Below are 24,106 nucleotides of genomic sequence, written 5' to 3'. Positions count from 1 at the left end.
CTGAACCAGAAAAGGGACGAGGCGATGGCGTAAAGGCATGCGGAAAGAGGGGGCAGCTTCATCCCACGCGTGCTGTGGGGTCTCCACGGGTCGCACAAAACGTTAAAACAGAGGAGAAAAGGCTATGCCCTCCGCGCATGACAGACCCCGCCCACCTCCGCCACTAAGTGGGGGTGCAAGGTGCGAGACAGCCTGGAAACGTATGAGGAGTGGCAGCAAAGACCCCTCCTTGCGCACAACGCATGCGCACCTTTTACCGGCTCATTGCCAGCCCCATTTTTTTGTTTTGCCGCACTCAAGACGGGACTCCACGAGGATAACACCTTCGCGAACAGGCCACAAAGCAACGACAGGATACGACGGACAGAAGGAAGGCACGTGCGTGCCGGTATGCTTCTGTGCCACTCCGCTCCTGTTAACAACGTGCATCCGAGAAGAACAGGAGAAGCGAGTGGCGACGACAGCTACATGCGCAAGCACCTCTCAGCCCAACGTAAAATATTACCGTACATGTCTATATTGACATGTAGCACATGCGCCTTGTAGAAGCGAGGCGTCTTTAGGAGTGGCGGTGGGAAAGAGATCGGCTGGTGGCCGGGGAGGGGCGTAGGTCGCGCAGCTTGCGACATCCACAATCACAGCTCCTCCCACACACACACGCAAAGAACGACCTCCCCGCTCAGATGTCCGAGATGAGGGCTTCCAGCTGTTGCATATCAACTGCCTTCTTGGCCATCACTGACGGTGCCGCGGGATCACCACTCGTTTTTTCTACCTTCCTCTTCTTCCGTACCACAGCTACACTGGTCTTAGTCACCGCCGCTGCTGCTGCACCGGCAGGGGCGTCGCCTCCAGCCTTTCTGTACCCTCTCGCGGCTCCAGCGGAGAATGCGCCGGTGCTTCGACCGGCCTCAACGCTGACGCCGACTCGCTCAATACGTTCCAGGAGCCCGCACAGCGAGCGCACCGCCGGCGATGCCGAGAAGTACGGTAGTCGATGTGCCGCTGTCAGGGAATCGCCAAACGCGATGACACTGATGTACCCGTCAAGAGAGGCGGTGTAGAGGTGGGACGCGTCGTGACTCCAAGCAACATCGGTGATACTGCGCATGTGCAAGTCGGTGAAGTCGCTGTGGCGAGAGCTGCTGTCTGTGGTGTAGACGATGACAGCATCTGAGGTCCACACGGCAATCGCCATGCGGTACTCTGCTGGCCCCCAGGCACCGCGGCGCTGACGCGCCGCTTCAAGCGCTGCCAGCTGCGACAGCGGAGCCTCTGCCGTTGCGGTGGTCGAAAGGGCCGTGGGCTGCTGCGAGCATCCTTCGAGCACTTCGTCGGCGGGCAGCGGCTCGAAGAAGCACGGCGCCCACAGCACGCCACGCACTTCGCTGAACCCGCGCACCCCAAGTCGACAGGCGATCTTATCCGGCGCCCCTCGAGTGTAGACATAGACGCAGTGAAGCATGCCATCCAACGCATCGTCGCCAGCATCTGCAATGGCTGTCACAGGCGCGCCGTGGCGTTTTTTGCCCCCGGAAGCCTCCGTTATGTGCGTGGGCAACGAGGTGTCCTGCGGATGGTCTTTTGTTGCCCGCAACGTCGCTTCCGCCTTCTCCTTTGCCTCGATGAAGGCCAGCAGGTTCGCTGTGCTTGGCGCCTGCTGCTGGCCAGCCCTCGTCAGCTTGCCGTACGGCACAGCGAGCAGCAAGCCATCTGGCGACCAACACAAGCGGCGGTACGACAGGGCACATGACTCGCCAATGTAGTCCCCCTGGCACTTGCGCTGGCCAGCGAGGTGCATGCGGCGGTGCTGGCCCTCGCTCTTCGGCACGTGCGTGAAGCACAGCAGTGACGGCCCACTGCCAAAGGTGTGAAGAAACCGCGTCCATGGATCCCACGCGACCCCGCGGCAGAACTTCGCGTGCAGGTTGGTGAGCTGTAGCGCCGGCATTGTCGAGCCTTCCAGATCGTGAATGACGATGCTGCCATCACCAGCGCCGCTCAGCAGGTAGCGGGAATCAGCGGAGAAGCAGATGTCGTATATATCGCTGATGTGCCCAGTCAGGTGGCGGTATGCCTTCCATTCCTCTACGTCGCCGTCAGAGTCGCCAGACGTCCCTTGTAGACCACTGCCGCAGCTGCCTTCATCACTCGATGCTGCTGCGGCCGCTGATCCACCGGCAGGGTCGCGCCACCACAGGCACACCTTGCCGTCACAGTGTGCGCTTGCTATCATCTCTCCTTGCGGCGACCACCGCGCTGTGAGCGGCATCCAGGAGGTGCGCATGCGGCACAGGTGGCGGCAGCACGCCAGCATGTCGTTTGCGTTGTTCTCTAGCCAAGCGTCGACCGCTTTGACGCGCACTTCCCATAGGCGAATGTTGCCATCGCCACCGGTGGTGACGATGCGATGGCAACGAGGGTTGTAGTCGACGCTCGTAATGCCCTCCGTCACGCTGCTCTGCAGGCCCAGCAGCTCCGCTTCTTCGTTGCGTTCATTGAAGTGCCACAGAATCTCAATGGTCCGCACGCGCAGCGGCTGATGGGGAGCGCAGCACGCTTCTCCGTCGAGGCCGGCCCCTTCCACGTGCGCGCCCGTTCTCGCTTCTTCCTTTGCTGTATTGTGGGAGCTCATGCCTACCCGTATGCGCGCTAGTGAAGCGGGTGTGCGATAGAAAATGTGTGCGGATGCGTGTGCGCGCGTACTACAGAGCTTCTCATCCGCAAAAGAAATAGTAAAAAGACACTGAAACAGCCTCTCCTGTGTTGATGTTGCAGTATCTGTTTCTGTGCGCCTTGATGGCCCCCCCGCTCGCGCTCTTCGTCGGCTAGACGTTAGCGTACGTGAGGATCGATGCCTGACTCGCGCAGACACAATCACGAACTCGCCACCCACGTATCTGTGTGCGTGTGTACTCTATGAATGGCGCTTGTCCCACCTGACTTGCATGTATGATGCTGCACACCGATGGATGGGGTTGAGGGGTGGAGGGAGGAGGACAAGGGGTAGATGCGTGAGCATACACGCAAGAGAGAGAGTTGATAGGCACTCACGAAACACGAAGGAAAGCCGTGGTGGCGGTGGCGGAGACCACACAGAGCGGGGGAGAGAGGAGTGGGGAGCCCGTAACACGGTGCAGTGCGAGGATACCACGATGGCCTTCGTTTGCACTCCAGTGATACGCACTTCTGCACGCGGTCATCCCTTCGTCTCCGCCTTGCCCTTCCTGGATGAGTCGGCTGTGCGGATTGCCCACGGTACAGACCGTATTTTTGCAAAGAGCGAGAGAGTACAAGGGAGAAAAAACTCGCGGAGCACAACAGCTGTGCAGCGCGCCTCTGTTTTCGTTGCCCCAACCAGCACAGACTCAAGGCCAGCCCCTTTGTCCCTCTCACCAGCATGAACGATGACGCTGAGACTCAATTAACGCGCGCGTGTGTGGGTGTGCTGTTCCGCCTTCTTTGACATGCAACACTGCAGCGCAAAATACTCACACAAGGGCGCTCGCGCAGAGAGGGAACAGGGAGAAACAGTGCCAGAAGCGAGGGAGAAAGAGAGAAGAGAGAGGGGGCTTACAGAACACACGCGCACACGCGGGTATCCAACAGCGAAAGGCCCACACACCTAAACACACCTGTCCGCGACCGCTAACGTCATGCGTGTAGATGACAAACAGATCCAATGCGCAGGTATTGGCAGAGGCCCGTATGCTCATGGACAGAGAGGGGGAGGGGAGGGCAGGGGCGAGATATTTTAGCGGTCACCGACACAACACCACACTACCTACCGTCGCTCTTCCCCTTCGCACGAGGGCATGAGATGCGTGCCACAGAGATGCAGGTATACACACATCCATTGTCTCTGCCCTCCCTCCGTGGAGCTGCCTTCTTGACACGTACCGCGGCCCTCTGTTCTGTTGCTGCTGTCAGAATACTGCGGTAGGAAACAAAACAAAAGCCAACAAACATTCAACAGCAGTCTCGACTCCGGCACATGAATGCCACAGGCACCGTGCACTCATTTCCACCACTACCCGCACTAGCCGCGTGATGCTGTAGGGGCGTCCAGAGAGCTGTTTGCCGCCGCCGATCCAGTCGTCGATGTGATCAAGGAGGGCGCCGGCTTGGGGCGGCTTACGACAAGAATGTCGTTCTCCGTAATCTGCGAACCAGGGCTCTGGCCCTCCCACAGCACCGGTGTCATTACTAGCCGGATTCCATTCTTGTGCTCGCTGAAGTGCTGAAATCCCTCGTTCGCCCATGGCTTCGTCACCGTCGCGACGGCCACCGTGAAGACGGGCCCGCGCTTCACCGTACCAAAAGCGCTGCAGCAGAGGGAGAAGCAGCGGCGATGAACGGAGAAGCGGCATGAGCCTTGCAACACCTCCATCGACTCATTTTTATACGTGAGGAGTAGCTGCACACGACCGATAAGGTGGTTTGACTGACCCAGCGAGGCGGCGGAGATGAGCAGCTGCAATGAGGCAATGTTGAAGATATCATCCTGGAGGGAGTCCTCGTCCCGTGACACGTAGTCGCGGTTCATGACGGCGGACCTTGACCCGCTCGTGGTGCTTACGCTTTCACGGCTACCTGACGCGGCGTTTGCGGCTTGAAATGTGTAGTGTCCGTGCAGAGCACGTGTGGTGATGACGTCTTCGACAAAGAAGTCGTAGTAGTCTTTGTCCCGCTCGTAGGCGGCTAGCAAGGGTGGCAGGTTCATGGACACCAGAAGAGGCTTCCACACGGCATCACTCGTTGCCAACAGGTGCGCCGAGCGGTTCACCCGCATGAGCTGCACCAGCGTCACAACGTCGCAGTAGGAGGAGATAAGGGTCACCAAGGAGGCAGTCGTCACCGCATCGCAGGCCGTGGAGGGAAAGAAGACTCCACTCAGTGGCGGAGGCAGTGACCCATCGACGTGCCCCGCCGCTACCGCGTGCTTTGTCGCATCGCCGCCACCATTGCTGCCGCTGGTGCCCAGCGTGGGTGTGGAGGTCGGATGGTGCTGCCGGACGCTGCCAGCGAGATCGCCGAGTGCATCTACATGACAGGAAGAGGATGACACGGCGTCAGAGGTACCATACGACCGTTTGGGTTTGAGAGGCTCTGATGATCCTCTCTCCTGTGCCTTCTGCGGTACCGCTGCGGGTGCAGCGCCTCCTGCAGCAGCGACGCCATCAAAGGGCTTCTCTACGGTCCCCGATGCGCTCGACTCACCTTCGTTTGCGCGCAGTTCGTTTCTATGTGTCACACTCTCGGAAGTCGTTTCCGTCACGGACGTATCCGCCACCGCCGTCACTCTCAGCTCTGCCACGCTCACCGGTGGCGTCTCTGGTGTCTGCGGTGACCAATCAAGAGGTTTTGCGCAACTATAATTGGTTGCCCTGTCACTCTTTGGATCTTCGTCAGAGATGCAGTGAAACGAGGGAGTGCACGGAGACTTGATGTCCTCTTCGAGCTTCTGCTGCTGCGATTTCTCACAGTCTGCGTCCTTTGTGAGCATGGCGGCTATCGGCATGCGGCTCCAGCGAGGTATGCGCTAAGGGTGAGGTGGTATGGATGGGGGAGGCGCGATGAGCGAGCGCAGCGATGAGGCGCACGCGTTAGTCTATGGATGACGACTCAGCAGACGAGAAGAGACAGAAAATAGATGAGAGATGCAGTACCAAGTTACCACTGGGGAGAAAAACAAATGGACGCAAGCACCAACGGCAGGCGCAACGTTACTCCGATAAGCTCGAAGATGAGCGCACGCCTCACGGCACCGAATACACAAGCCTCCTCTCCCCTCCCTTTTCCTCTCCCCAGGCACACATAAACGCACAAGAAACAATAAAAAAGACGCAAAACAGTGAAATCACACACACACCCACACCCACACCCACACACACACACACTCACAGGAAGGAAGAAAAGGACGTCGCGTGAGAGAGCGATCTAAAACGATGTTCATGTGAGGGGGAGGGGAGCGGAAAACAAAAAAGAAACGACGAAGCCTGAAAAAACAAAAGCGGGATTAGAACATGGGTGCACACGTGGCACACACACACACAGAAGAGGAGGGAGAGGCTAGCAAGAGATGTGGCGTGCAGAATAGCTTCTTCTCTATCTTCTCCGCGTCTTCGAAAGCTCTCCGCAATGACGACGAGCCGCAGGACGGAGAGGAGGGCCTAGAAAGCTCCGTGAAAGACGAACCTCAAGACACACCGCCTCTCTCTTTCCCACTATCGTTCACACACACAATGAAACACACACACCAAGAAAGATCGTTATTATACGGAGCGAGAAATAGTGAAAGGGGAGAGGGAGAACCCAGAAGAAGGACAACGAGTGAGGGAGCGAGTGAGAGATACTTAAAAGATGGATCTGTCCTCACACAGGCACGCAGAAAACAACAACAAAAAACAGAGTAAAGGAGAAGATCGCTGACGGCGTTGAGGAAACACGCACACACGAGAGTGAAAAGAAAAGGAGGCTGAAACACCGCTGCTTCTTTCCCTGCTACTGTCGTCGTGGATGAGGCGGTTGGCACTGCGGTCTCTTTCTCTACTTACTGTGCGCGCGCTCGAGTGTGCCTGTTTGTGTGTGGGCGTGTCTGCGTGCCTGGGCGAGGATGCGCAGGTATGGGTACTCGCTTAACTGTGTATGCCCGTGTATATTGAGTTTACAGTGGGTTGGGGGAGGTGGAGGGGGCTGCAGGATACCGTGCGACAAATGTTCCCACTACGAGATGTAGGAGTTCGAGTGAACAAAGACCCAAGAAGGGAATGTATCGTTGGTTTCCCCTCTGCTTCTCGCACAAGACACGCTCCACCCGCAAACAGGCACACAGCTACAAAAAAAAAACGCAGCACACAACAAGAGAGGACAGGAGTGTGTGTGTGCTGGCGGGTGGGGTGGGGTGGGTGGGATAAAGCACCGCTACGTGTCTGCTAAAGTTGTTTTTGGCTCGTCTGGTTTTGCGACGGCAGCACCGCGCGTGCTGCGAAGAAAAGCAAGGTCAAGGATGAGGGACAAGCCCTCCAGGCGCAGCTTCCTCGGTGAAGCAGTGGCTTGGCAGCGATACAAGCAGCACGAAATAACGAGAATGGTGAGGCACTCTTTTCAATGTTTGATTATGATACCATCCACGAGCGAGTAAGGCGGTGGGGCGCGTGGGGAGAGAGGCGATAGGCTTTGTGCCGTGTTGGCCGGGGAGAGAGGGAAGGGAAGTTGGTTACCGTGAAGGTAAGAGGTGGAAAGAGGCGAGAACGAGGAGGAAGACAAAACTGATGTAAGGCTGCGTGATGATGATGTTGCCTTGCACAGCAACAGACAGGGGACAGGAGAGAGCGAGAGGACCGAACGCAAAGAGCAACACGGGTGGCGCACACGCCACCACGTTGGCCTCGTCGGCCCCAGAATCAGCTACACCCTCTTGTGAAAAAGAGGGGATAAAGGGAAAGAGAAGTTACCCATCCAGCCATACACGTGCCTGCTCTCATCCTCGCTTCACGAGCTTGAAAGCGACGACAGGGGCAACTGATTTTCGCAGCATGGGTCAATTGCGTGGGTGAGCGCATAACTCATTACTCGCAGTTAGGTACACACACACACACGACATCCATGAACCCTCATGCTCACTCAAGTGTATAACCGGAAAAAGTAAAAGTAGAGGAGACGCACTTGCCTCAAGTCAAGATGAGCAGCGAGACCACACCCCACAACGCAAGCGCACATTGATCTCAACCTTGCCTCACTTCTTCAGCTTCTCCTTAAGCGCAGCTAGCTTCGCCTGGAGGCCGCTCAGCTTTCGCTCCTCTTTCGTGGGCTCCGGCGGCGGCGGCGGTGGAGGTGCGGCAGCAGGTGCTTTAGACTTGGCAGCAGTGAGCCTCGATGCGCACTTCTTTGCTGCATTGGCGTCACCACCACCTGAGGTGGCGTGATTCTTGGAAGCAGCCCGAGGGGCGCTATTCGCGCCACAGTCTGCGCCTGAGAAGGACGGCGTCGCGTGGGCGGCGCCGCGTGGGTGCTCGGCATAGGCGGCGTCACCTGCGGCGGCGTGCGCGTTGCGCGACGTTTGAGCGATCTCGGCCGCGATACGCGCATACCTGCGCTTTGACGCGTAGAAGTCTTTGGGCGTTTTGCTCTTGGGCAGCTCGCCGCCGTTTGTGCGGTCCAAAAAGCGCTGCCTCGTGGCAGCCCAAAACGCCTCTAGCCGCTCCTTTTCCTCCGCTTCCTCCCGCTCTCGCTTGCGGCGAGCCTCAGCGTAGCGGAACGAGTAGTGCGCCTTGGCAGGATGAGCGTAGATGGTGGAATCGCGCAACGATACTCCAGCGCTCAGCACCTCCAGAACATGCTTTGCGCCCTCGCAGGAAAAATGGGCATAGCGCCGCGTTTTCCCGTCGGCGTCGAGGCCGAGGTCGATGCTGTGGATCGGTGTGCCTGTGCGGTTGCGCACCAGCTCGGCGATTTCGCGCTTCGTGCACCCCTCTGGCAGGTTCTTGAGACAGATGCGCTTCGATGGATCCATGGCATCAAACGCCAGAACGAACGAAAGGGAAAGGCTAACGTCGAAGGCTATAGAGCAGAGAAGTAGAGCGATGTGCGAGCTGTGGCGTCTCACAGTCGTGAGCTACTCAGATGTGTGGAAGGGTAGAGGGTGCCCAAATGACCCGCCCCCACAGACACGCGCACCCACGAGTTCGACACGTGATGTGTGATAATTTCTGACCCTCCCTGCAGCGCAGGGAGAAGGGAAGAAGATATGCAATGGAGAGGGTGGGCCGAAGAAAAAAGGAGCTACAGGTAAAGTGAACACCAAAGAAGGGGCCTTCGTTTTGCATGCATTATGGCGCTCACGGCAACCCTGATGATGCCGGCCACCCGACCGTGGTATCGGGGTAGAGTGCCCACACTGTAGGACCGCCACGAGCCTGCACCGCCTGCCCTCGGGTACGGCTGCGGACTCCTGGTGCCGGCAGACAAGTCTGGGCTGGCGCTGTGCCAAAGAGACTTGCGGCCATGATGAGGATTGGACCAGCTCACTCCGAGCTGTGCCGACGCTCCGGCAAATATGCGCATCCGTCTGCTGCTTTTTTTTCTCCGTGTGCTTCGTTGCGGTGATGTCGGGCTTAATCCTGTGCCTAGCCTGCGCTGCATGCACTGGAACTGCAGGGGACTGAACGACTCCAAGCAGTGTTGGTTGGCCCGGTTCGTGGAGGTCGCTGCGGTGCAAAAGAGGTAGGTGAGCTGCATCTGTGTATGCGTATAACTGTTGAGCTGCTCGTGGCTCAACGTGCCGTTGAGAAAGAAAAAGATAAAGGCAAGTCACATGATGCCTTGCTAGTCAAGCGTCGAAGGGAGACAAGAGAATGCTGCCCACGGTGGGAGTTGTTCCTCATGAGAGGGTTCGCAAGGCGTACGGCGTGGGGGGGGGGAGAGGATCGGGGAGTTAACGTGGAGGTCTCGCTCGCTCTTTCTTTCTGTTCTTCGAACCTGATTCCTGAGGGCAGAAGACCCCCCCCTCTCCCCTCCCCCAAAAAACAACGATGCTCTACAGTGCACGCGCATGTGCACGTCAACTCTTCTTCCACCATTGTGATTCTCTTCGTTTGTTTTCGTTTTGTTGCTCGAGCTACTTCTGCTTTTTCGGTTAGTTTTTCTTCGCTCTGCCATCGATCATCTTTCTCCACATCCATTCCTTCGCTTCATTGATACGTGATATGGGCGGGGCTTGGAGGGGGGGGGGCGGAAGTGGAAAGTGCGCGTGGAAGGAGTGTGTCCTCACCCCTTCCTTCCCCCCGTGTACATCAACATACATCAACCGGCAAACATACACGTGCAGTCTCTCTACCTCATTTGAGGCGCCTCAAAGACATACACATACACACAGACACCCGTACGAATCCCCTTTCCAACGAAGGGATGGACGAGGGCGGGTGAAGAAGCGGCGAGAAACAAAAAAGGCACGATTTGTGTCTGCCTTTACGCGCTCGTGTTCGGCTCCAAGACCCTTTTGAGACTTAGACACAGCACGATCACCACACACACACACACACACATACACAGGCCCCCCAAAGGTCAGTAACGAATACACCACTCACAGGTGTAGGCAATACGTGCATCGCAGACGAAAAAACACACCAAGACGACTTGAGTCTTACTATGCTCCTCTTACCCGAATCCCCATTTTCGTTGTTTATACCCTCTTGCCTACAAAGTAGACGACACAGTGTAAGCCGGGCTCTACAGAGCAGCAGATAGGAGAATGAATCTCCACAAGCACGACAGCAAAACGCGTTGGCGCTTGACGTCTTGCCTGTCGCCGTCCGTGCATAAAATGAGCACGGGTGAGGGGAGGAAGGGAAAATGCGCTGCGAAGCGGGGCGATGGACGACAAAAAGGGTAACAGGGTGCTTGTGATCGATAAGGAGCTGCAAGGCCAGAAGAATAAAGGGAGAAAACAGTCAACGAGGGTGGTGGTGGTGGGGAACAGATAAAAGAATGAAGAAAGAAGCATGGGAAGCACCCAGGCTAAGGGCAATAAAAGTAACAAAGAAAAGAGAGGGGAGAACGGATCGATGCAGCAAGCTGAGCTGGTGTAGCGAACAAAAAACCAAAGCAGAAAAACAAAAAAGGCCACACAGCCCACAACCCTACACGCTGGGCGCGGAGGCACGTGGGTGTAGGGGAGGGGGAGTGGATGAACGCTTGAGCGGGTAGCACCCACACAACAGCGAAAAAAAAGCATGATGACCACACCCAGCACAGAAACACAGTACGCTGCCCACGCTATCCCCTTCTCCCCAGCTCGCTTTCCAATCGCGCTGCTTCGGACACTACCATTTCTCTTTCCCTTTAACTTCCTTGTCGTCAACGAATATCCGTTGTGTGATCGATTTCTTGCGGCGCGTAGTTGCACAGCTGCTCCCATGTACCCGTGCGGCTCACGCGGATGTCGTGGATGTACCGCAGTTCCTTCAGCTCACACAGCTCGGGGATACGGCAGGTGGATATGGGTATTGTGTAGATGCCATTGTACGGCGTCCATAGCGTTATGCGAACGTAGATGCGGGAGGCGTTGTGGGAGTACTGGTCGCGATGAGGCACGAGCTTCTCCATAATGATAGAGGACGCCACGGGCAACTCGCCTGGCGGCAACCCAGCTACGTTGTATTGAAACCCAAAAAACTGCGCGAAGGCGTAGAGGGCCTCACGGTGCATAAAGTAAAAGGTGGACTCCTGCCGCGTGTCGGTGAAGTCGTTCAGCTGCTCCGGGGTATCTCCGACATGGGTGTGGTTAAGCGTCTGCAGGATGTTGCGGGGGAGGTCGACCGCCATGTACGTCTGTTGCTCATCTGTGTCGTACAGGCGCTGCATGAGGAGCTGCAGCGAGACGTTGCGAATGCTGAACAGCATCTCCGGTGTCAGCCTGCCCTTGGCCACCTTCAGACCGATGTCGCTGTTGAATGTGAGACCGTCTGCCACAGTCTTGATGTAGGCGTAGCCTTCCGCCGGGCCGATGTACTCGCCGCACACCTCCTTTATCATCTTTAGCACACGACCCGTGTTCGGGTCATCGATGAAGTTCTGATAGCGCTTGTCGATCCACCGATGCGAGTCGTTCTCGGCCCGCCGGAAGCACGGCACGTCATCGAGCAGGTACTCGTGCGTGTCCATGTCGGAGAAGATGGGCACAAACTGCGGCCGCGATGGCAAGTAGCCGCCCGGACCGAATCCATCCGGGAAGATCCCTTGGGCCACCGCCATTGCCGACTGCAAGATGCGCGGCTCGCCAACAGCGCGGAAGTAGTGCAGCATGCGGTTGAACTTGTCGCCAATAAAGGCGTGATAGTTGTTTCGCACATACTGGCCAAAGTTGTACTCCTCCTCCATGCCGAGCCCAGTCAAGTCCTCTGCACTGACGTCGTAGCGCTTCTTGCTCTTGATGTCATTTGGGCACATCTTCCAGAACGGCGCGTTCGGCGCACGGTGGCCGTGGCGGTTGAGCACCACCAGCTTCGTCAGCACCAGCTTGCTCTTGAGGATCTCCTTGCGCTCTGCCTTGGTTATATTGGAGTTCAGGCTCTGCTGCGTCCAGTTGATGTTCACGCGGGGATGCACGGGGTCACTTGTCTCAGTCGCCGTTGACGGCTTATTGCGTCGCGCAGAGTGGAGACCGAACGCTGAGACAAGCCTCGCGAGATTCATCACCAACACAAGGGCCACCAGAAGAGCAACAAGCACCGAGCGCCGTGCCAGAGCACCGCGCGCAAGAGGCGTCCTTGCGGCCATGGCGGAGAGCTGTGTAGGGGCGACGCTTTGTGCCTTTGATGCGCCGCTATACGGCAACGCCGAGCTATAGAATAGACGAAGGCGTGCCTTTGCCTGTGGGCGGCCGGACGCAGGCGAGGAGGGGGAGTCAGATGGCTCCAGGCTACCATAGACCCTTAGCCGAGCCCAGCAAGTGCTTCTTTCCGCTTCGACCAGATTCCCGACTTACATCACCACCAAAAAGCCACGCCGCTGTATAGATGGGTGATTCCTGCTCAATAGAGGGAGAACTAGGGGAGGGAGAGAGAGGGGGCTTCTGGCCAGGAAGGGGGACAGTTTGTGTGGCTGCATGGAGAGTTTGATAGGTTTCGCGGGCCCTCTTTTCGCGTCTTCGTGTTATGACGGTGAAGCGGCACTCTCCACTTGTGGGCTCAACTCTGAAGACAAAGTTTGCTTCGCTTTTCCAGCAGTGCGGCCAGATACATTGATCGATTCCATCCAAGGTTTCCCGCACACCAGCGCGTGTCCGCAGAGACGTGTGTGTGTGTGTGTGAAAGAGAAGGAGTAGTGAGGGTCTTCCGTTCCAGCCGAGTCGGTGTTCACTGTGGCAAAGAGAGGGTGCTACTACTGCGGCTCAACGTATACTTGCTGTGCCCCTCCGCACCCCACCCCGCGCCAAAAGGAAAAGAGACCACCGCACATTTCCCGCTGGCACAGACGCAGAAGACACACACCAACACCCGCGCTAGAAACGTGGTGTCTGCGTACGATATTCTCTCTTTTTTTCTTCGGTCTGCAAAGGTGGTGGACACCTGGCAGCGCTTCTTCTGCCACTCCGTTTGTGTTTCTTCTTCACCTCCGTCACCCGGATGTCGTGTGGGGGCACCTCCGTGCGTGGCCTCTCAGGCTCCGGCGCCCCCACACGACATCCGGGACGAGAGAGTGAGAAAGGGCGGAAAGCAGCGACGAAAAAGTGAATAAACGCCACACCCACACAAGAAAGCGAATGACGTGCTTGCCTGTATGCAGCCTCACACAGGCAAATCACTGCTGACGGCTGCAAACCTGGAAGTTAAGCGAGAACGAATGCGGAAGCGCATGCATGGCCACACTCCCTCCCTTCACTATAGACACCAATGCACTCATGTTCACACTCACGCCCATTCGCAGGCCACCAAAGGTCAGTGAAAAAAAAAAGAAAGTGAAACAGCGGAGGAGCACAAGAGGCGAATGACCAGCAGCGCTTACACCCGCGCACACTTACGTTGTGTGTAGAAGCCACTCAGCGAAGGCATTCGCTAGACACGCAAAAAATCGTGTGTTGAACGCGAGAAAAAAAAAAGACAAGCACCAAGAAGAGAAAAGACGACACATGACACACGAACATCACCGTTCGATCGGCACGATACCGTGTGCGCCCGCTCCCCGCCCTAAACGATCCCCATGTCGCAAATTTCTTCGGCGTCGGCATCCACGACCCTCTGGAGCTCCTGCAGCTGGGCCAGCATCGGCACAAGAGAGGTGCCGAGGTTGACGCTCGGGTATTGATGGATGTGGAACTGCACAACTTGAGCACAGCGCTGCAAGCGCGCTGCTGAGGACGGCAGCGTCCACTTCACGCTGGCAGTGGACACACAAAAGGAGGCGGTGCCCCTACTCAACTGCCTGGCCACCTCTTCGACGGGATAAAAAGTTGCACGTTCCTTGGCGGCCGCATCAGCAGCGGGAGCTGCAGTGACGCACACGTGAGAGGAGGCCAAATCTCCGGTGGAGCACATCTTGACCAACAGCTGCACAAGCGCGTGTCTGCTGTCCACAGTGGCGGCATCCAGTGGTCTCTCCTCATCTTCAGCTCTTTCATTCGCTGGCGTCGCGCCCTTGGCCTTAGCGGCCGTGTGTATGGGTTGTGACCGGTCCAACAGCATTTGCATCGGCACATGAGCGTACATGCGCGCCACATCCAGTAGAATGTGTCGCGGAAGCTCACGCAGCACCGTTGCCCTGACCACATCCACCGTGAGGTCTGCTGTAAATAGTGAGACATTGGCGGGATTGCCTAGGCACTGATGAGCATTGTTTGCATCGCGTCGGGCGATTGCTACGAGAAGGTCCGCGTAGGCCCGCGCACTCGCCGTCTTGTCGGTCGTGACGAAGTGCACGAAGGAGCGGAGCGACACGGGAGTTGTCTCCGTCAGGAGACGAAACAGTGGATGAGGAAAGCACACGTGGCCAGCGATCGCCGACGCCATGCCAGTCCATATGGACGACGCCTCTTCGTTGTCCACTATCCGCCGCCCGGCCGACGCCGTGAGCGCCATCACGCCGCGTGGGCTGCCGCCGCCAAAGGCCGCAGCGAGCAGCACGATGCCCAAACGTTTTGCCCACGTAACAGCGCGACGATCCATTTCGCGTTCGATCACAGACGGCACCAAGATGCCGCGCCACACAACGGCTTTTACCTCAGCCTTTCGGTCTTTGGCATCGGTGCTGCCGGCGTACTTGCGCGTCTCCCCGACGCACTCCGTGCGGTACCAGGGGTAGAGGACCACCGACTGCTGCGCAGGGAGGGCGCTATCGGCACCGGTGACGGGAGCCCGGCTGGCGTCAGCAGCGCAACCGCCACTGCGAGGGATAGCATCGCGCACGTCAGCTTCCTCATACTCGAGCTCGTTTAGCCACGGTGGGAGGTCTCCTTCGCCGGCTCCGCCACGGCTTCCTTTTTCGCCCTCCGGCATGCCGCGCGTTGGAGAGAGCTGACTCACTGGTGTAAGGGCGTACATGGCGCTCTCGTACTGCTCCAGTGCAGCAAGCAGGAGCGCAGCCTCAGCATGGTAGGCGACGTAGTCCGACAAGCCGATACCCGTCAGCATTGGGCTGACGGAGTAGATCGGACGGCACAAGAGCTGCATTGCGTCCTGAGTGCGACCGCTCACGCGGGCGACGTGGAGGAGGATTGGATGGGCGATAGTAAGAGCATCGTCAGACATGGCCACGGTAAACTTGTATGTTGCCAAAACGAGATGATGGATGCAGCTTTGGAGGTACGGTGGGTCCTCTGAATGGGCCGACAGTACCCCCACCGCCGCCTCGCCGTACGCGCGTAGCACAAGGGCCAGAAGAGGTACCCCCATGGCCGTTTCACGCAGCAGCTTGCTGAAGTACGCCCCAGCTACCTTGGCGTTGGCAAGCAGAAGCCGCTCGCACACACTGGCGACAACTCGTGCGGCCTCCCTGCGTGAAGGCAGCACGCGCTCAACCGGCATCGACGGACGGAAGGGGCTGTCCTGCGCCTTGGTCCATCGGACTGGCGCGGCAAGGCCAGAGTGAATGGCGTGCACCGCGGTCACGTAGACTGTAGTAAAGATGGCCAAGGTATCGGACGGCGCTGGTCTATTGGTGAGCTGCGCCTTGAGGAAGGACTCTGCATCGGCGCAGAACCGGGTCTGCGCCTCATCCTTCAGCTTTAGAAGCGATGGCCAACTTTGCCGAAGTACATTCTCAGCCTCGCGGATGCCTGTGCTTGACACGGACCCCAAAATGCCCTGCAACATGCCCGTAAGCATTGCGTATTGGTCTTGTTCTCTTCCAGCGCGGTGCGACCGCGTGCTGTGCTTGTGCGACGGACTCTTTCGCTTCGCCCGATTTCAGCGAAGGGAACGCTCCTGCAGCGCCTTGAATGCACATCCACAAGCACGCACACATACAGATAAGTACAACAGAAGAACGCTGCAATATATGCTCTCGTGCGTCGCAGGTGAGGGAGAAAAGAAGAGCGCGCACGAGAGGAATGTTTAGGGAAATCCGGGGCGTCTCATGGTAGCACACATGCACACGCACGTACCACATTCCAACAAGCCAAGGGCGGTTCAAGCAACTTTTCTTCGTCTTAACGCCCGCATCTCGGATGCGGTGTGATGATAAAGTCTCTTCTGACGCCTCCAGCCCGTACATGAATTATCCCGTTGCGCACTTTGGGTGCCACTGCAGCAGCACCTGCCTAGCGGAGCCGTCAGGGAAGTGCGCAGGCTAGATACGACCGCAGGACGCCATGACATCGAATACGACCACAACGGCGTGTCACGTCCCTTTTTCTAATGAGTATTGTTTTCGTTGCCATTGTACATCCTCGTATATGCCGTGCATGTGCCATGAGAGGACCGGAGGGAAGACATCAGAGAAGTGAGCAGAGGATTGGTCGTTTAGCAAAAAAAGAGGAGGGGAGGGGGCCTACGTCTGTGTGTGGGGAAAGCAGCTGAAAAAAAGTGGATGAAACAAAAGAAGCGAGCACATGTCCTTTCCCCCTCATGCGTCAACAGACCCTCCCTCCCCTCTGCATTCCCCCGAGCAAAAAAAAAGGCAATAAGAACGAACCGTGCATCCAGATCCCAAGTGAACGAGTGTACACATACACATGCACAAAACTACATACATATATATATATATATATGTCTACCTATACACACAGAATCACAGGTACACGCATAGTGAGCAGGACATCTATCAAAGCAGAGAAAAACTTTCCCACCATCGCGAATTCAAACCTGAGAGCAGACCACAGAGACACAACGAAAACAGAGGAAGAAACGCGGAAAGATAGGTAAGCTCCGGCGCAGCCACCTCGAAAGCACTCGAGGCACTCACAGCTGCGTCGACGTCGTAGTAGCAGTGGTAATACGGAAGGCTTCCAGCGTCTGCCACCTCAGCTTTCTAACGAAAAAAACGTCTTCGTTCTTCAATTCAGCACGAGTTCCCACTCCAGTCTACCTGTCCTGTCACAGGCCCCCGTCGGCGTGGTGCGAAGCAGCTGCAGACACGTGGTACAGGCCATGCGCTGACTCAGTCATCGAGCACGACCCCTACCTCAAACTATGCCCACACACCGCCTCGCAGGCCGCCCCACAGCCGATCCCATGGTGCCTTCCGCCACCTGGTGCATCCCTCGCTGTGGCCGGGTGAGGTACGTTTGGGCCACGCCGACACTCTGCCTAATCACATGGATGGTACACACGTGTGCAGTGTTGCACCTCGCACCGGCGCAACGCTATCCAGGACCTGCCCGCCGATATCAGCAGTGATGCATCGCTCTGACCTCCCCCCATGTCGTAGGCGCATGACCCTGCAACCACCAGGGGTGGTTTCACATTTTGGCAGGGATAGAGGGGGGGGGGGGTGGAGGGGCGCTGCTTGGCCTCCGCACACATGGAGTGGGGGCACTGGATCCTGTGATACCACGCAGTCAGGTGCGTCCCCCTGTCATCACGGCCACCTTAGCAGTTTTTCAAAGCATGACGAAAAAAGAAGGAGGGCATGCAATACAGTCGACATCCATGTGAGTAAGCAAGCGCGTTCGTTCAGTGCCATGAAAGAGGTAGGGCCGCAGGAGAATCAGGCGGCGGCGTGCATAATCCCGTGCAGCTCCCCTTTCCCGCCATTCTTTTCCCAAAGCGTCAAATCACAGTCACCGTGAAGACCTTCGCGATCGTTTTGCTGCTGTTGTCGCAGTACAGCGTGGCGCGGGCCCGCACACACCACCGCCCAGCCGGGAGGTAGAAGGCCTCGTCAAATGGCAGCCACTGCGTCGAGTTCACGCGCTCGACGGTGTAGTATAGGGCGTCGGCACGCCGACACACGATGGACTCCACGCCGTTGACGTTCGCGGCGCGCGCTGCAGACTCCGTGGAGAGTGTCGCCTCCTCCGTGACCGGATCAATGACGCACTGGTACCCTGACAAAACCCCTGACATAAACGGCACCACAAGGCTCTGTCGTCGGTCCCACCGGAGCCGCGCCCCTTCAATCCTCGCTGTGCTAATCGCGTCAAGCTCCGTGCGACTGCCGTTGGCGTTCAGTACCGTGTAAGAGGCTGCCGTGATGGAGACGGGGGTGCTGGTCGTGATGTGATGCGTATCGCACGGGTGAATGACAGGTGCGGGAGCCATGCCGGAAGCGTCGCACGCATAGGGAGAGCTGAAGTTCGATGGCGGGGACAGATGGGGAGCGACGGGCGGCCGGACCGTCGGCGGAGGGACGTGTGTGTCGGGCATAGAGGCTGAAACTGCTGGAGCCGCGGCTATTGGATTTGCGCGAGATGTGCTAAGGTCTACATCAATCCGCTGATGACGCTGCTGGGGTGGTGACGCCGCGACAAGTGCCGGGCACTGCATGCCTGTTTGAGTGACGGACGGCACGGAAGCGTCCCCGACAGTGTAGCCGTAACGACTTAGTGCTGTGAACACGGCCCCATCGGCGACGTCTGCCACAAGTCGCGATAACAGCAACGGGCGTTCTGCGGTGTGCCGCATCCGTGCACCGAACTCGGCGTCACGGGCGAGCAGGCGATTCAGGTCCAGCACTACCAGCGACTGATGATCGTTTATGTACGACAGAGCCAACATCTCAGGGGGCAAAGGCACCACCCTGTTGCCCTCTTCGACCATAGGATGAAAGTTTTCGAAAATATACTGCTGCAGCGCCGACTCGGTATCGATCTTTGCTGCCGGTTTCTTATTGAAGTCGATCCAGTGCAGCTCTCCTTGAAAGTCCAGAAAGTAAAGCAGATGGGTACTGGGATGAATGCGCGGGTCACCGCGGAACAGCTGGCCAAAGGCATCTCCGGCGTCAACGATGTTATGCTTGGCGCAACAGCTGCTATCGGCGTAGCGGGAGGTGGTCGTGTTCGTTCTTTTCGAGGAGTAGCGGCGTCGGTTGCTACCAAAGCGGTAAATAAGAAAGATAAGCGGCGTCGCCAGCGCCACGAAGACGACGATGACGACGACGAGCACGGCGATCTGCCAATCCTGCATTGCGCCCAATACAAAGGTGCTTCTTTTTCGCTTGTTTGCTAAATATGCACCGCCATCCCAGGCTCAACGGGACAAGGAAGCAGGAAAAACACCGAAACACAGTGCGTGCCCGCACAGAGCTGCTTGCGTGTATATTGGCGCGCCTGTCCCTACACTGCTGCTATGCGGCTTCCCAGAGAGTGAGCAGGTGAGCGCAGTGAGGACAGAATGGGCGCACAGCGTAGGATTTAAGTTTGTTGCCGCCCTTGCTACTGGCCGTCTGCCTTAAGGCGCGTGGAGGAGTAAGGGAGGAAGTGGGGGGGGGGGGAGAGGAGATCAAAGGGTGGAGTGGCGGTGACAGTGTGCCCAAGTAGCTAACACGCACAGACACATCAGGGCGTTGCCGTATTTGCGCATGCAGTACTTGGCTTCAGTGCACAACAGCGCTGACAGTAGAGTCTGCCACCTGGAGTTGATGTTTGCGGAGCCTGCGTTCGCTTTCAAACTCGATGCGTCAAGCCACGTACTGTTGGAGGCGACCCAAAGACCGAGGGGGCGAAGGGGAAAGAGAGATAAGAAGAGGGCAACGAGGAGATGCAGGCAAAGGGCAGAAGAGTGGCATGGGCGCTCGGGCACGAGAGAGAAACAGCGGCGCAGGCTATGTGCGTTACGGAGTTCGCCGGAGCAATGCTGATTCGATGTCTGGGCATTCGATTGCTCGGAGGTTTCATATTCGCCACGCTGCATGCGCAATAGCAGCACGCTGTAGTGCAGGAGAGGCTTGTTTTAGGACCTGACAGCAGGCGATTGTTGAGCGTTGGTACCAGGCGCGATCATGCACATGCACTTCGCGCCGTCCTCTCTCTTCCCACCAGCTCTTTGTTTCCCGTTTTGCTCCGCAGCCTCGCCTTTCTTCGCCCAGGTGGTGGGGGCGGAGGCGGGGAGGAGTCATCATGCATTCTTCACACTCAAGAGGAGAGGCGACGAAAAGCGTTGGTGGTGATTACGGTGATAGTGGTCGTGTTCTCGCAGCCAGTGGTGCATGCAAGGAGAGAGGTGAAGGTCGCTGGCGAGCATGTGAGAGCAAACACAAGGGGTGGTGCGCACCAAGAGAAACGCAGACAGGGAAGGAGAGGGCAGAGACACACATCGATCCGCCTCCCCCCCCCCCCAACATGGACACAGACATTTTGTGCACGAACACGTTGAGCGACAAAACGCGAAGAGAAGAACACCATCACACCTACACTTGCGCACGCAGGCTCACACGCCACTAGAAGGCCTCGCGAGGAGAGCAAGCCGACCCGGTCCGACCCCACTCCCGAAAGCGCCCAACCACTCTCCCCAGCTACTCGCTCAAATGATACTTCTTCTTGAGGAACTGAAGGTACCCGTGCAGCTTCGCTTCATCCGCTGCCCGCAAGCCAAAGGGCGGATCCTCGAGATGCTTCGCCAGGAGCGCCTCGATCTCACAAAGGAGACGCATCTTCTCGGGAGACATGTTGGCCGCCGGCGAAGAAGCTGCAGCGCGACTGTGCGCTTGCTGCTGTTGCTGGCGTCGCATCGCCGCCTCTAGGGCAGGGTTGACCAGACGCTCTTGACTGCCAGAGTTTGCGGGCGGTGGCGGCAGAGCAGCCGGAGGCGAGGCAGACGCCCTTGGCGGGGCCGATGTGGGAGATGAGGTTGCCGGAGCGGGGGGAGCAGGCCGCGCACTCGCAACCGCAGCTCTGGAGCCATCCTCGCCGCCCGCGCGTTGAGGGCGCCCGCGGTTTTTCTGTGCCTTGTTGCGCTCTTCGATGATGCGCGCACGGCGCTCCCTCTCAGCCTCACTATGTGGGTCTGGGCGAGCAGTGCCTGTGCCCTGTGCACCATCGGTAGCGCAGTTGCCACCAGCGGCACTGCCTAGACGGTGCCCTGTGGTACCGCATGTCTTGCACACTCGCAACATCGCCTTTTCACCCTTAGCATCAACGCTCTCGGTGCTGCGAGGGGCGCAGTCGTCGCACACGGTGCGGTGGCACACATCGCAGATGTGCTTCCACACTGTGATGCCGAAGCTACGCTCACACTCGGCGCACCGCCGGTTGGGCGGTGCGGGATCCGAAGGCTTCCCCATCTTGATGAATGCCGATCGCGGGGAAAGGCGGGGGGGGGGAGGGCTGAGTACCCAATAAAGCGCGACGCACGTCGAGTATTGAGGCTGGAAAATAAGAAAAGCGTAACAAAACAGGGAGAGCCGAGGCAATCGACAAAACCGCAAACCGAAACGAAAGAGAGAGGAAGAGTGGTCGCCTGCAGCAGCAGAAAAAAAAAAGAGGTACACCGATGCGGTCGTGGCGTTAGGGCCGTATGAATATTCGGATGAGTACGAAATGTCGGGGGGGGGGAAGGAAGATTATGCGCGTGTGTGTGAGCAGGCAAAGCACGTGCACAGCCGGTTAAGAAGGTAGGGAGGGGGGGGGGCTCTTTCCTCTCCACGTCTCTCGTGCGCAGTATTGCCGAGAGGATCCGAAAGAAAGAGATATGGAAAACACGCCGAAATGAAAAAAGACGATAGAGAGAAAGCGCAGAAGGAGTACAATGACCAACTGAAGGGTTTTCGCTGATGAGGCATGATGCCCGCTAGCCAAAACTATGCAAAGACGTTCGTGGGGATTTCAACACCACCACGACCGGAGCGTCGCTGCCGCATCGACCGCAGAGTAAAGAACGCGAAGTTATCGGGCAAAGACAGGTTGAATACACTTGCAAATGTGTTCATGCCTGTTTACAACCAGGCCTACGTAGTTTTTCTGTTTGCTGCCCTTGATCTGCTTCCGTTTTCTGTTTATACGCCTTTGACGCGGCGCGTTCACCCAACGCGCGCTGCGCGGTCTCGCAAAGACACTAAACGACGACAATACCTATTTTGGCAGTTGCGTATCTTCAAAGGAGGCTGCGCGTAGCAGCCAGGAGAAAAAAAAAAGATTTAGAAGCTGTCCCAATCGGTGCCAACAGTGCACCATGCACACGAGGGATGGCACACAGTTGTTTCTGTATGTGCTCGCGGGAGTGGCGGTAGTATACATATGTGCGTTCTCGTTTTCAGCTTCTTCGCGCAACCACACCACTCTTCGCTGAGCGCGTATGTGACTGCACGTTAAGAGTCTTCTGCTTTGCGAGCTTTCAGCTGAAGGTCCGTGAACGTCGAGAGATCCACCGCAGCGGTTGACACCCCTGTCACGAGTGGGTCGAACATCTCCGCAATCTCCGCCTCCGTCAGTGGCTCTCCCGTCTCGGCGGCAATGCGGCGCACACTCTCCTTCGTGATGAAGCCAGGGTAAGACTTATCCTCGAGTAGCGCGAAGGTGTACGCCAGCTCTTCTTCGTAGCTGCGGTGCTTCAGCTTGCGCAGGACAATCTGCTCAAAGACGTCGAGATCGATGCCTTCGCTGCTGTCCAGCAAGTGAGAGTGAGGTGAAACAAATCGGATTTGACTCACCGAAGCGGCCGCGGAGGGGGAGGCAGGAAAGGCTGCTGCTGATGCCGCAACTGTCGAAGGAGTGGCCTGCTGAGTTGCCGGGGACGATTCTCGCACACTGAAGTTGCTCATGGATTCGCCTGTTCGACTAGATGAGCGGGTGCTAATAGCGAAGCGCGTCGCATCGTTATCCGCGACAGTCGTCGCATCCTGTGAATTTTTTGATCCGGCGCTCGTCATCACAGAGCGCTGCTGAGATGACACTTGATCCTGCCGGTTCTGCAGTTCCTGCTGCTGCTTCGCCACCGCGTTCTGAGCAAAGGCGATGAGTTTCAGAAGTTCCGATCGCGCTACCCGCTGACCGGTAACGGTGTAGAGGGCACGCCCTGCATCCTGCATGCTAATGGTACCCGAAACGTCTTCATCGTAAATGCTGAAGACCTCTTTAATGTCTTCACGCAGAAAAACTGAGGACGCCATCGATGATCTCACTTGTGCACCAGAGCAAGTGCGTCTGCGTGAATGCCGTTGGCAATGCGCGGAAAAAATGCTCAAGTACGTACACACCAACAGTGGCAGCGACACTTCTATGCAGCAGCAACAGGAGGCTAAGATGTATGTGTCTGCTCTTTGCCCGGGAGTGTTGAGCGCGTGACTGAAGCTGAGGACCTAATAATCATCGCAGACGCATTTTATAGTGAAGAGTGCCGAAGAGGTGAGGTGAAGAAACAACGTGACAGGGAGGCATAGAGAGCCTACCTGCAAGAGCAACGCATGAGACATGCACTTGAGGCGAACAGCATGCGAACGCTGCAATGCATGCGCGAAGCAGCTCCTGCATATGAAGGTCTGTTTCTGCGCTTGCTCGAGTACATCTCTTTGTGACCTCAGCTAGGGTGCGATTACGACAAATTGCGCCGCGCCACATCGTCACACCAAAGAGGGGTGAAAACGCTGTCTATCTGCCACAACGGTTTCCGCTCATCACTCGTCCAGGCGGCTGCAAAGGCATTGGCATTCCTTCCCATCTGATGCCGCTGCCCTTCTCCATTCACCAATGCGCAGGCCACATCGAAGCGCCAACAGGAGGACCTACGCCAAGAACCAACAAGACACTCAAACAGAGCCTCCTTAAGTGAAGAGGTACCCTTTCGTCGCCCCCCTTCCCCCCCCCCTCCACGGCCTCACCGAGCAACCGAGGCAGGGCCAAAGACCTAAAATACGGCAAAGGAGCACAAAACCTCATACATACTCCCTGACGAGTGAAACGGACGCAAACATGCGCAGCGCAGCGCAACTTCTAGCGGAATACATGAGAGATCAGCTGCGTTGACACGCAGAGGTGGGGGAGTGTCCAAGCTGCCTCGCGGTGCTTCGGGATTGGAAAGACACCGCCGCACAGGCATTGCTGCGGCACACACGGGCCTGCGGAGCAGGCGCGCGTGCGCAGCCACGGCGCCACGCACGAGAGTGGCGGACGCCAGCACACCGCTGGCACACAGGGGACGCAGACACACATGTACACGGTCGCCGCGCGGAGCACAGGCGGCCCGCACACGCCACACACCACAGCAGCGCCCAGCACACGACACGGCACGGCACACAC

General features: G+C 57.6%; 8 protein-coding genes across 8 annotated transcripts; all 8 read right to left on the bottom strand.

The window, feature by feature from the left end:
* Nucleotides 1–679: 679 nt before the first annotated feature.
* Nucleotides 680–2,635, bottom strand: LDBPK_362630 (chromatin assembly factor 1 subunit b-like protein; the record flags this gene model as incomplete). Its single annotated transcript, XM_003865330.1, has 1 exon — nt 680–2,635. The coding sequence occupies one exon, from the start codon at nt 2,633–2,635 to the stop codon at nt 680–682; it is 1,956 nt and encodes a 651-aa protein (XP_003865378.1).
* A 1,404-nt stretch (nt 2,636–4,039) lies between these two features.
* On the bottom strand, nt 4,040–5,521 carry LDBPK_362620 (hypothetical protein, conserved; the record flags this gene model as incomplete). Its single annotated transcript, XM_003865329.1, has 1 exon — nt 4,040–5,521. One exon carries the CDS (start codon nt 5,519–5,521, stop codon nt 4,040–4,042), a length of 1,482 nt encoding a protein of 493 aa, XP_003865377.1.
* Nucleotides 5,522–7,738: 2,217 nt separating this feature from the next.
* LDBPK_362610 (hypothetical protein, conserved) lies at nt 7,739–8,515 on the bottom strand (the record flags this gene model as incomplete). Its single annotated transcript, XM_003865328.1, has 1 exon — nt 7,739–8,515. One exon carries the CDS (start codon nt 8,513–8,515, stop codon nt 7,739–7,741), a length of 777 nt encoding a protein of 258 aa, XP_003865376.1.
* A 2,342-nt stretch (nt 8,516–10,857) lies between these two features.
* Nucleotides 10,858–12,195, bottom strand: LDBPK_362600 (acid phosphatase, putative; the record flags this gene model as incomplete). The annotated part of the gene is made up of 1 exon (XM_003865327.1): nt 10,858–12,195. The coding sequence occupies one exon, from the start codon at nt 12,193–12,195 to the stop codon at nt 10,858–10,860; it is 1,338 nt and encodes a 445-aa protein (XP_003865375.1).
* Nucleotides 12,196–13,688: 1,493 nt separating this feature from the next.
* LDBPK_362590 (hypothetical protein, conserved) lies at nt 13,689–15,809 on the bottom strand (the record flags this gene model as incomplete). Its single annotated transcript, XM_003865326.1, has 1 exon — nt 13,689–15,809. One exon carries the CDS (start codon nt 15,807–15,809, stop codon nt 13,689–13,691), a length of 2,121 nt encoding a protein of 706 aa, XP_003865374.1.
* A 1,896-nt stretch (nt 15,810–17,705) lies between these two features.
* Nucleotides 17,706–19,061, bottom strand: LDBPK_362580 (hypothetical protein, conserved; the record flags this gene model as incomplete). The annotated part of the gene is made up of 1 exon (XM_003865325.1): nt 17,706–19,061. One exon carries the CDS (start codon nt 19,059–19,061, stop codon nt 17,706–17,708), a length of 1,356 nt encoding a protein of 451 aa, XP_003865373.1.
* Nucleotides 19,062–20,388: 1,327 nt separating this feature from the next.
* LDBPK_362570 (hypothetical protein, conserved) lies at nt 20,389–21,156 on the bottom strand (the record flags this gene model as incomplete). Its single annotated transcript, XM_003865324.1, has 1 exon — nt 20,389–21,156. The coding sequence occupies one exon, from the start codon at nt 21,154–21,156 to the stop codon at nt 20,389–20,391; it is 768 nt and encodes a 255-aa protein (XP_003865372.1).
* Nucleotides 21,157–22,179: 1,023 nt separating this feature from the next.
* LDBPK_362560 (caltractin, putative) lies at nt 22,180–22,899 on the bottom strand (the record flags this gene model as incomplete). Its single annotated transcript, XM_003865323.1, has 1 exon — nt 22,180–22,899. One exon carries the CDS (start codon nt 22,897–22,899, stop codon nt 22,180–22,182), a length of 720 nt encoding a protein of 239 aa, XP_003865371.1.
* Between the last annotated feature and the right edge of the window lie 1,207 nt (nt 22,900–24,106).

The sequence above is a fragment of the Leishmania donovani genome, chromosome 36, assembly GCF_000227135.1.
Source record: "Leishmania donovani BPK282A1 complete genome, chromosome 36".
Classification (NCBI taxonomy): Eukaryota; Euglenozoa; class Kinetoplastea; order Trypanosomatida; family Trypanosomatidae; genus Leishmania; species Leishmania donovani.
This window is presented reverse-complemented; position numbering and strand designations above follow the sequence as displayed.